The sequence below is a fragment of the Cyanistes caeruleus genome, chromosome Z, assembly GCF_971803275.1.
Source record: "Cyanistes caeruleus chromosome Z, bCyaCae1.hap1.1, whole genome shotgun sequence".
Classification (NCBI taxonomy): domain Eukaryota; kingdom Metazoa; phylum Chordata; class Aves; order Passeriformes; family Paridae; genus Cyanistes; species Cyanistes caeruleus.
This window is the reverse complement of record NC_141732.1, coordinates 47686454-47698980: the sequence shown is the minus strand read 5'-3', so window position 1 is coordinate 47698980 and position 12527 is coordinate 47686454. Positions and strand designations below refer to the sequence as shown.

General features: G+C 35.8%; 1 protein-coding gene across 4 annotated transcripts in view; it reads left to right on the top strand.

The window, feature by feature from the left end:
• The window catches only part of DENND4C (DENN domain containing 4C), a 72297-nt gene extending 61852 nt beyond the window's left edge, over nt 1–10445 (top strand). For all 4 annotated transcript variants that reach the window (XM_086867578.1, XM_086867577.1, XM_086867579.1 and 1 more), the window contains 5 exons: nt 390–635; nt 1955–2072; nt 3697–3850; nt 4950–5014; nt 5660–10445. In XM_086867578.1, coding sequence (XP_086723704.1) covers nt 390–635; nt 1955–2072; nt 3697–3850; nt 4950–5014; nt 5660–5796 — 720 coding nt within the window. In that variant the 3' untranslated portion in view covers nt 5797–10445. The remainder of the gene's footprint in view (nt 1–389; nt 636–1954; nt 2073–3696; nt 3851–4949; nt 5015–5659) is intronic.
• Nucleotides 10446–12527: the final 2082 nt, after the last annotated feature.

Here is a 12527-nt window from a genome sequence, read left to right as displayed (position 1 = left end):
CTACCAGCTTAGATAGCTTGAAACTGCACAATCAGGAACAAGTTCTAACAAATTAGCATTTTTTTTCTTGTTCACATAATAGAGAAAGCCTAGGTGATTGATCTTTAAAATTAAGAAATGCCCAACAGTCAAAACTGCTGGTGCCTTTAAAGTTACTGTGTGTTCACTAGCTCCAGAGGCTTCTTCCAAGTGTCAAAAGAAACTCTGCAGTGAAGGTTTCCAGGAAAAGTAATCCTGAAAAGTATTTCTGGAAGAAAAATCTTTGATTTAGTAAAAGAGCAAAAGCAAAAAAACCAAACCAAACCAAAACAAAAACTCCACAACAAACAAACAAACAAAGAAAACCGAAAAACCAAAACTTTTTTTTTTTTTGTGCATATTGTTTTTAGGATCCTTTAATAAAACAACCTAACCCTGCCCCTGTATCTGTACCCTATTTGAGCCCTTTGGTTCTGCACAAGGAGCTTGAATCACTGTTGGAGAATGAGGGAGAGCAAGTAATTCATACATCCAAATTCATCAATCAACACCCCATAATCTTCTGGAACCTAGTCTGGTATTTCCAACGGTTGGATCTGCCCAGCAACTTACCTGGACTCATTCTAACATCTGAACACTGCAATGAGGGAGTGCAGGTAAATGGCTGCCTCGCGTAAGAGCAGCAGGTTTTACAGTGCGTTAGGTCGGGGAGCTTGGTTCAGAACAACTGGGTAAGTAGTTCCTGAATAGCTGAGTTCTTGGAAATTCTTTCTAATACAAGTAGATAGGTTTGTTTTCCCACAAGGATTCTTGAAGGGAGATGTGTGAAAACAGTCTTCAAATCCTAGTCAAGATGGTCTCTTTTAAAAAGCCAGAGTGTAAGATTCACCGAAGAAACTACATATATTTGTGAAGAACTCAAAAATTGTAATATATTGCAATACACAGAGAGTGAGTTATACACTTGAGTTTATGATCTTTAAAGTTACTGGGCAGTATTTTTTGTTTTCTTTCAAGAACAGGTTTTTCTATTCAAACTCCACTGAGTTTCATTAGTACATGACTAGAACAAAAGAATGTAGACCAGATCTATCTTGTGAGTATTTTGCCTTTCTGATTTAAAGGAGTAGATTGAAACCAATATAATTTTTATGTATTGGTACAAACTGAAATTAAATATGTATTTGTACCTGATGCATGCCAAAAAAGTAGTGTTTTCCTATCTACTTCTACACACTTCAACTTTAAAATTCTTTCCCTCAATTTTCAAAAAAACACCCACCTAGAACTGAGAAAAATTTTCCAAGAAATTTAGTTGAAGATGATACTAATGAAATCTAAAGCATCCTGTAAAACCACAGTGCATTAACAGGAAAACAGCAAGATGGGACATATTATCATATAATTATTATTTAAATAGACATGTTAAGTGGTAAGTTTTTCTTGCCTTAATACAATTCTTATTGTATTAGTGATTACAGAGGCACTTAATTTTATAAAATAATTACATGTTTTGTCTTGACTAACATATATTTTTAATGGAAATAAAGAGTTCATATTTGAAGATTCATATGAAGATTCTTTCTGCTTTTTGGGAAAGTCAACATGTAGACATGCATACCAAAATGTTCATCAGGTCAGAAAATATTGCAATATGGTATGATTAGTAGTACAGATCAAGTATGATGTCTGGTGCACGAAAGATATTTCCAGATATATACTGATAAATGCTTTCTTGAGATGCCTGTAGAAAATGAAATGGTCTTCATAAAAAAGGTAATTAAATGTTGCAGTACTTGTGACTGCTGTGGTTGAGTGCAGTTTACTGTAGAAGATAACATCTGCTCCTGTTAGATTCAAGTTAAATAAAGTTCACCTTCTCTGTTTGCAAAAAAAATAAAAGAGCAGGATTTTAAAATAATGTTACACTGTAGTGGTGTTTTTAAAATGTATTTCCTTTCCTCATGTGTTTTAGCTTCCTTTGACATCCCTTGCTCAAGACAGCAAGCTAGTATACATCCATCTTCTATGGGACAATATCAACCTCCACCAAGAGCCAGGGGAGCCCCTATATATATCTTGGAGAAATCTCAGTAAGTAAAGCAAATAGAGGGAAAAGAGACTATGGAAGGAAACCATTGGTTTTTTGTGGCTGAAGTGTACACAGCCCATCAGTTTGCAGTACTTTTTAGTATGTGAAGCGTCTTCAATCCCTTAGGTACTTCACATAGTCTGGGTATCAAATGAGCAGTGAAACTGAATTTGATCTGCTCATCACATCATACACTTACAGGATGGGAGGAATTGCTGATTGCTCAAGATGTGGTGCTAAATAAGCCTGACTTGATTCAAATGTTTCACTGCATTACTTGATAATAGCTATGCAGGCATGTACAAGAAGGCTATATTACAAAAAAGTATCTTTTATTTCTGTAAATTAATGAAACATCACCAGTCCCTTTAATAGATAGGTACATTTGGAACCCCTCTTGACTGTAAACAAGTAAGAAGGAAAGCCTTGTATAGCATAAAAACAGGCAGACTGGTTATAAGAGCTTAAGGATTTCCTTACTTCTGATCATCAAAAAAACTTTGTTGACCTAAACCTTCTAAATCCATATTTTAACTTTTGAAAATGATGCTGAAAACTATGTTGTGTGCTAATTTTGGTTCTAAGGAATTAAAAGGGGTTTGCTGAAATGTCCTAAAAATAAAAAAGAAATGTCCTAAAAATAAAGAGACTGATCAGAAGATTACAGTCAAGAGCACAGAACAAGATGTGTTATTTCCCTCAGATTCTACAGAGCATATTGATGTAACCATTATAGGTGAAAAACATCCCCAAATCATCTAGCCATGAATGAAGATGCTTAAATACATATATATATATATAGATAGATAGATAGATAGATAGATAGATATATAGATATATAGATATATAGATATAGGCCATATAGCAGTGTCAGAAAATATTCTGAAAACACAAAGTTCTATTTGTAAAGCATCATATATGTCAATTTTATGAAAACATCATGTTGTTGTGGTGAAGCTTACTAGGCTTCATCTGCAATTCATTTACACACCATGTACTCACTGCCTAATCTGTGAACTTATTTCTGTGCAAGTACATGGACTTTTTATTCCCATTGTCTTCCAGAAAATAGTAGTTCAGTGTTATTCTGAATGTGGCATTTTAAGTAACAAATCGTGATGGTAAATGTCTTGTTCATTTTCATTCCTGGTTGATTCAGCTGTGCATTATCTTTCAGTATGTGTCCCAAAGCTGTCAGTTAATTGTAGGTCGCTTTTAAGAAGGGCTTTGATAAGAAAATTTTATTTGCTAAGAAAAGTGGCACTTCCATTTTATTTCTTTTCCCTTGTGTAACAATAATGTTGTTGGAGTGAACCCTATTTTTAAGTTCAGCAATAAAACTGAGCTAACCAGACATCACAGGCAACATGCTTGATACTCTTCAGTCTCTTGTATTTCTCTGTCATGTGAAACCTCTTGTACATGGATACTTGATGCATCCTGCAACTTCTGGGTAAAGTTACCTTTGAGTGAAGACTATAAGCAGACAAGGTCCTTCCATTATAACAAACCTATGTAGATTGAGTAGAAGTTCTCTGTGTATCTCTCTTTTGGAAATACTTCTGCTTATTAAAGTGAAAATAAATTTTTACTGCTGTAATAGTCTGTACGGTTCCACTTCCCAGATTCTTCTGAAAAGAAACCCTCCACACTGGCAGAAGATCAGCAGGCAACAAACACTTTGTTAGAGAACATCAAACTAAGTATTCAACACAATGATGTTATTAAGCCAATCAACCTCCTCCTGCAGAAAGTTAAACCAGATGTGAAACGACAGAGGTAAAGGCATAATCTCTTCTTAGTTCCTCCCCACTAAAAATTAAATAAGATCAGACTGTATACATTTCATACTGATAATTTCATAAGGATCTCTGGGGAAGATTCAGTTTCATTTGTGCCCACCAAAAACCATGTGTATTTTTTTATGCCTTTGTTTACAAACAGATGCACTCCATATTCAGATGCATAGTCCATCCAGATCAAATGGGTGAATGTGATACTTTAATAAAAATGGACATTTTACAATGAGTAAGAAAAATGCAGGTATTAATTTCACAGATTTTGATGTTGTTCCAGATCTAGCAAATTGATAAATACAAGTGTACAGCATCCTGTTGCAGTGTGTGGAATATTCTCCCTAGTTATATCTTCTGAAATTTTAGCAGCCTGGAGTGCTGGCAATGAAAAGTGGACGTAGTGTAAGCCACAAAGAGAGGGAGATATGTAAATAATTACTGTCCTTTGTAACCTGCACTGTAGTTCAAGGAAGGCTTTGTACAAAAGCACAGACTCTGAAGTAAATTACACCAGATACAAGGTGTTTTTGAAGTCTGTCATGATAGGTCATCTTTATTTCTGTGTTTTGTAGTTACTAAAAAGAAACAGAAACTGATCTGCATCTTTATCTAGAGAAACATCTTTATGAACTTCCACTAGGGGTAAAAAAATCTGATTATTTAATGACATCTATTTCTGAGATTGGCCATGAAATTCTGAAATAAAAAACAAAACTATGGGTGATCTGAAAGAAATCTTCACCTAAACATTGCTTCATGGTCAGGCAGGAATGAATTAATAATAAATAACAAAGTGATGGTTAATTTAGTATTTCTTGTTTGTTAGGCATTGCAATGGCAGAGGATTTTTTCATAGAAAAAGTAACTACTAGGATTTGGCAATAATATGGCTTTCTGCATCAAGTAAAAGTATTCAGACATTAGTAAACCTTAAGCTAGTAGTCCTGTAGATTGGTCACTTTCTTCACAAGCAAGGTTACCAGAACAGTTGCAGAAAGTACATAATGGCAGTCTTCAATATTGACTTTGTAAACAGCATAGTTGATTCTTTCATTAACTCATCCTTCAAAATATTCCCCTAGGAGTTTTTACAGGGAAATTCTTTTCCTGTCTCTGGTGTCTCTTGGAAGAGAAAACATTGACATGGGTAAGTAAAAAATACTGTGAAATGTATAGTCCCTGTGGATATTTTACATGAAAGCTAGTGTATAAAATCTGTTTCTAAGATTCAGTTATGTTTTATGAAAAATTCTCTACTGTCAGTCTTTAGGCGTTGCTTTTATGTAAATGTAATTCAGATGGAACCATTAATTTGGACCAGTAATGAGTCCCTTTAAACAAAGAGTATTTTAAGAGCTTGAAGTTTTAATTCTTCATGTCTGAAAGCATTCTGTCTTGTCCATCCTTCTCCAGCCCACACATCAGACCTGTGTTATTTAAACACCTGATTTCCCACCCTCTCCTGATCTCTGCTGTCTTGTCTTCTATTTGGTACTACACAATCCAAGTGACTCCCTTATGGAATGTGATGGGGGAATTGGGAACAGGCAAATTGAACTGTGAAAGAAGCAATGAAGGGCATTCACTGTGATGTGTTGTGGTGCCACACCATCTTATGGAGATGCTTCTCAGATCCTCTTGAAAGATGCATTTTGCAAAAATAAATATTTAGCATCTAGTTAACAAAGAGAATTTTGTTACTATATAAAAATCACCAAAAGCATTTATAGGAACAGTAGTGTGCATTTTACAGTGTTTTTAAGTAACCTCAGCTGTGCTTTTTCTATTTCAGAGGTCTTTGATAGTGAATACAGACTTGCACTTAAGAAACTACCAAAGGAAGTTCTTGAAAAGATGCAGAGAATAGACGTTCCACCAAGCAGCAGGGTTGAGTGTTGCAGGAAGTGCTTTGGAGCACCTTTAATATAAAAACAAGGAAGATGCACACCAAACTGTGGAGAGACGAAAGCAGAGGTGAACAAACCGAGGAGCGTGGTGATGACTTATACACTTTTCAGTCTCAAATGGTGTTAATTGAGCAATTTGTCAAACCAGTTTCATTGAGCTGCAATATATATTCCTCTCATTCATCTCATAGGCACATTCTAAAGTATGTCAAAATGTTTTAAAATTATGAATTTGTTTCAATGGTTAATCTGTGTTTCCCCTAAATATATGCTTTAATTTCCTCAAAATTTTCCTCCACAATATCAAGTTGTTAAAAAAGCTGATGACGAAACAGCAGTCTATAGTTGGTGACTTTCTTAAGGGCCACCAATATTGGTGTATTTTAATGAAGTACTTTTCCAGTGCTCAGATTCTTCAATGCTTCTTTAAAATTACCTTTACCTAGACAGGGATCCTTTTGTTAGTGTGTGGTATGGTTGTATGAATGTAAATATTTGAAACCTTGGATTGGAAGCTGCAACGCAGTTACTCAGATCACAGTACCTTAAACTGCTACCCTTCTCCTGACTCTTGTCAGTATTCTGAATTACCTTTGCTGACCTTTTCAAAATGTGTGTCTACAGCTGTGAGAAAACAGAGACTTGCACTCAACTTTCCTGTATTCTCTATCTGATAAACTATAAGGTCCTGTACTGGCTGCTTTCTCCAAAGAAGGATAGGCTTCAACACAAAGCAGCTCAGAAATGGATGGCTTCCAAAAAAATCATGTTGGGAGCTCAAATGGTATTGGAATACACACAAGAAATGTCAACAGCTACTGCCTGAAAAAAAACTATGCTTTATACTCTTTGCATGTGTGCTTAAGAGGGGTCTTCCTCAAATTCTTTATCACCCTCTTCCTTGGTTTCATACTAGCCTGTGGGTTAATATTTTTGCACTGATAGTCCAGATTCAATATTTCAATTAAGATGTATTTATAAATGTATCTTCAGGATGTATATTAGCAGAAATGACGTGCTTATGTTCATGATCTGAAAAGATGTATTGCTTCTCGAAGATAAGACACTTCCTCACCTGACATATTTAATTGACTGCAGTAGTCATAGTCTTGGCAAGAAGAGCTTGGATACTGGTCAACAGTTTAAGTGTTTCTGTTACTTGAAGAATATGATAAGATTTATTCCAGGTTTTTGCTGAAAGTTAGTGGTGTGGCTTTTACAATGGAGTAATTCATAGAGAAGAGATATTTGTAGCATGTAAAAGGAGCATAGCTTAAAATATTACTTGCATCTGGATATGAATGTATTTACTTGATACTACTTTTAAAAATTTTCATTCTTCATAATGATGAGGGATGAAGATCTGTCTGGAACAATTTTTTACATGAAACAATAAAATAAATTTTTTTTTCATGAGGTGAAAACAAGGGATTTGCACTATTTATGACAAAATATATTTATGTCATAGACTGATAATATGGCTCATATGATGCCTTGTATTTTGTCTAAAAGTGCTGATCCTATGTTAACATGGGGATATTACCTGGACAGATTCTCTCCTGATAAAACTATTGTGCTTTCTCAACAACTAAAACAAGAAAGCACACAATGATATATATTTTTTTTAAAATTCTTTATTCTTTGGGTTTATGCATAGTTGCTTGCTAATATCTGACTTACATAACAATTAAATAACAGTCCTTGATTCTTCATTTTTTCCTCTCTTTTCCAGTTAGATAATCGACATGGTTCCATACTTCTAAAATTAAAGTCTGTCTAAAGCATTGGTCCAAACAACTTAATATTTCTACAAATCAAAGCCAGCAAATTTTTCTGTAAAACTCTACATTATTTTTCAACAGACAGCTACACAAAAACTATTTTTGAGTGTTAAATGGACAAACCACGTGATTATGTGATGCAACTTGCAATTAATCAGGTTTCAGTTACCCTTAAATTCTCCCAGCTCATTAAATGTCGAGGAAAATCTGTCTGGAGAGTACTGTTTTAGATATGTGACATCCAAACAGTTTTAAAACATAGTAAATAATATTATTATTAACTAGTTTCTGTAAACACGTCATCTTCATTTCCAAACAACTTTCTCATCTGTTGCTGATAATATCGATTAATAAGTTCATAGTATTGCAAAGACAGCAAAGCAGATTGTGTCACAACATCTATTGTGTTACTTGCTAAACCTTTCCCAGCTATATACACTAAACAAACAAAAAAAAACCCAACAGAAGCAAAGCCAGAGGAGAAAAGGGCAGATGCAGAATTGAACTTGCTTTGATTTGCTCTTGCATATTGGCATTTTTGTACACTACAAATGAACCTGGTGTAGGTACTTGGATTTAACCTACACCTGGTGTAGGCACTTGGATTTCAGAGTGGGAGAAGTCCTGCATGTAGCTACTTGAAATCTTGAATCTGCAAATTGGAATTGATTCTTTGATATAGAATAAAAAAGGAAGAACTTATCCTTTTTATATAAGTTTTTAGTGCTTAGGTTTTAGAGTAGCTAACTAATCAGTTGGGTATTTGATGTAATCCATAGCTCAGATGAAAAGGGACACCTCTGAAAGCAGTTTGTTTTCATCTCAGATGCTTTTTTTGGGGGAAAAAGTGAGTTTCACAAAATCTGGCCAAAAATAACCAGGGAAAAGTTTTGGAAGAGTTTTGTGAATGCATTGCAAACACTTTTTGTTCTTCTGAACATTAGGCACTACAGGCACACCTCTGCAGTTTAGTTGACAGGATGAACTTCTTGTGCTACATGGGGATGACGTAATTACATACAAATGCTTCTAACTTGTTTGACACCCAGCTCCTAGGAATCCAAATTTATCTAAATCCATAAAGCATTACTGATCTGAGCAAAGTGTTGTGAAGGAAGGATGAGGATAAGCTGGATTTTGGTTCTGTTTTTAGGTCAATATAAGCAGAAGAGCAGTAGCATTTTGCTCACTTGTGAAACTCTTGTCTCCACATACTTTTTCTAGTATCTCAACAGCCAGTGGTCAGGAGATGATTCTTTTGTGTCTATTTATTTATGTGTCTAATTCCCAAGAACCTGAAGAAAACATTTGCCAATCAGCATTTACTTCAAAATACGCAATGTGTGCACAAAATGAGGGTGTAAAACAACCTGATAACAGAAGTGGATGCAAACAATACATTTCAGGTATGCCCAAGAACTTAGAAAGTTTGTATTGGAAGAACAGTTTTCAAAGAGAAGCTTCCTAGAATTGTTTCCCTAAGGATGTTGAACTGCAGCCTGTTGTGCTAAGGTACTATCTTAGACCTTTCACCCAGCTATAAATCAGTTACGTATGCAGCTTGTGTGCTCACATGAGAAGAGCTGGTTTTTTTGTGGAGTTAAAATAACAAATGAGGTCTTAAATGTTTAAAATCAGGATTTTTATGTCACAGAGTTTTTCTTTATTATTTATTCTGGCAGATCACCAAAACCTAAAGATTTTGAAAACCCTTTAGGCCTAGGAGACTGATGTGGCTGCAGTGTTGGCACAGTAACTGGTATCAGCTTTTACATGTTACTAGAAGCATTTGTATGTTACTTACAATCATATCCTGTCTTCACATTTTATATAATTCAAGTTTAGATAAAACAATTATAATGGAAAGTTTTACTTACTATATGTGTTTCAAACTAAATTAATTTTGCAAGTAACTTAGTCTTTTTCCTGGTGGAATTTCATATTGGTTAAGTTCAAGCTACATTGCACTTGTGAATGAGTAATATTCTATTTTAACTGTGAATTAATGGCTTTTTGTATTGCTGCATCTAAAGGAATATATCTTTCATTAAGTTTACTGCTTTCCTTGAATAACTGCAACATAGGGGATATTTTCAAAATGTATATTAAATTAGATAATAGAAATTATATTTTTAAAACAAATTGTTAAAATGTAAGGAACTGAAGAATCCACTCAGTAGTTTTCTCTTTTCAAAACTCTTAATTCAGCCATTATTTCAATACAGATAACTCCTATTTTATTAACAGTAAGCAGGTAATCTTATTCACATAATTTGTATATTTTCAACAAAAGGGTTCTTTCTTTCTTTCATCTAGTAAAAATCTTAAAATACATTCTGTATATCAGCTTTTCACTAAGGATCTTTTTAAAAACAAACACCCATTTAACTTGCAAGTGTTGAAACTGAGTGGTTGAATTGGGCTCTAGTTCTGTGCTCTCCCGTGCTGTGTATCGTGATGCATACGTGAGAGGATAGGATGGCGTTTTTATTTGTTCTTTCAGTCTGCATCAACCAATGGTGCAAATAAAAGGGATTGTTTGCTGTTGTTTAGAAGCACATTAAACTCCTATTAGGAGCTTAAAATAAATTGTATTGTAACAAGGATTAAATGATGTAGTATGAATAAATTAAGAATCTGTTAAGTGAGCTGGGAAGCTTAATGCAATAAAATTTGCACTGGTTTAGGGACTGTTTTGAACTGTTGAAAAATGGCATCCATTTACTGTGCTTTGATTAACAATTGTTTCTCTGTAATATTTTTGTACATTTGACAAAAATTTGATTTTAAAAGGGCACTCTATATCCCGAATTCTGTATAGATATTCTAGACTAAGAAACAATTTTTAATGTTGTTCCCAGAATAAAATATATATGCATCCTGTGTAAAATTGTGCCATTGTTCAGCTTTTTTCACCACTGGAATTTACATGACTGACACAATTTAAGTGCAAATTCAGCCTACAGTTGGGCAAAAGACTTTTCACTGTCTTTTTGGGTAATTATTTCATAGTACCTCCATGGCTTCTGAATGGTGAGAAAGAGCAGAGGCAGGGGGGAGAGGTAAATAAAAAATGGGATTCACTTGTGGAGATGTGGCTTCTAGAGAGGATGGCTCTGTGGTGCCTTCAGCAAGCCCTGGGCATCAGTAGAGGTAAAAGCAGCTGAAAAACAGGCTCAGTGTGACAGAAATCTGTAAAGCTCCTGTATGTAGGAAAAGCATGGTACCTGGCTTCCTGAGGACAGCTGGAGCTCTCTGCAGCATATTTGTGGCTTTACTTGGGAGAAAGTACTTACTTTATTACTTACTTTCCCAGGAGTTCTAGTTTCTCAATGGCTTTGTATTTCACCTGATGCATCCTAGGTTGAAAAAACATTGGTGGACCTCTTGACTCATAACACAGTTGCAGGTTACATGTAGTGTCTAGAGGATTTTTTGAGGGATTTCTTGGTTTGTTTTCTTTATGGGCAGGGATAGGAGTGAGACTGAGATGAAATTTAAGGAGTAGAAACTGGCAGTGCCTCAGGCCTTCATCTTCTCAACTGAGTATCTTTCAAACCCCCTCGTGTACGGTAGTCAGTTCATTAATCCGATAGTAACAGTCGGAATACCAGACCCTAAAGGCCCTTCTTGCTGATGAGACTGATGTGCATAGCACAGATTGATATCCTGTGGAGAAGGTAAGTAAGAAAACCGTATTTCCAGACCTATTTTTAAATATGGAGCTGAGGAACAGTTTAGTATTTTGGACTTGAGTATCTTGTAAGCATCACACTGACTTTGTTTTCCTACGACTGCTGTTGTCACTAATGTCTTTTCAGTAATGCTGCTTGCTAAGAATGTTACCCTATCCTTGCATTTCCTGCCCATCTCACAGACAACTTCCATCTAGTCTGTATTTAACATTTATCTAGAGGAGGAGGCTATGGGGAAAAGCATCAAAGGTCCAGCTAAACAATACTGCTCTTTCTTGACACGCTATTTTTCTGTTGCACTTACCAATTTGATAAAGTCATACTGAGTTTTCACAGTCACCTATTTTCAACATGGCTTCAGGTCATGGATGACTCATAGGTGATCAGTATGTTTTACTGAGGCTGGCAGGCTGTGTCAAATGGGCCCCCCAAGGGATTACTGCTGGGATACTTGTAACATCTTCACGAATGACACAGCAAAGGGACCTAAAAGCACCCTCAACACATTCGGTGTGTCACTAAACCGATGTCAATCGAGGCCACCTTTCACAGACCTCAACAGGCCAGACCAGATGATCTTTCAAGGTCCCTTCAAGGACTGTTATTTGAGTCTGCAAGTCATGCAAGCCTGATTTACACCTGCAAGCCTGAGACTGCAGAAGGAAACAGCAGATGAACTACAGCTAAGGCAGCTCCAGGAAACAAGCGAGGGAGAAGAGTGTAGGATTTTTTGCTATTGGTGATAAGGCCATGTATTTCCTGGCTCTGACAAGGCCACACATCCTCAAAGCTTGTATCAAGAACCAGGACCGCACTGATGTTTTTCACACACTGGGTATTATTCGCACTGCTTCAAAGACACACATGGCTTATACAGCAGAACAGCTCATACAGAATAGCCTGTACCAGACTACCTAGTGGTAGCCAGTTCAGAACGTTCTTGTCCAGGACACACCTGAGTTCTTGCTCACCCTGACCAGAGTTAAGGACCTCTTAGCTGTGTGCAAGCCCATTTTACTAGGATTAAGAGGCTAGACAGTGTTATTTCCCCTCTGCAGATTGTAGATCTCAGCATTGTGAATTCAGCAAGTGCTACTCTCTCTTACCTGTATTTTCTCTATGTTAACTTTTGGAGCTGAGACTAACGTGGAGTAAAAAGGGACCTTTTTATTCAGTGAAGCTCAGGTTTAACAGGGCCTGTGGATCTTCACTATTAAACTGCAGGCACTGAACACCGTCTCCATAAAAAAAAAAATACATTGTAAAATGCTACCCTT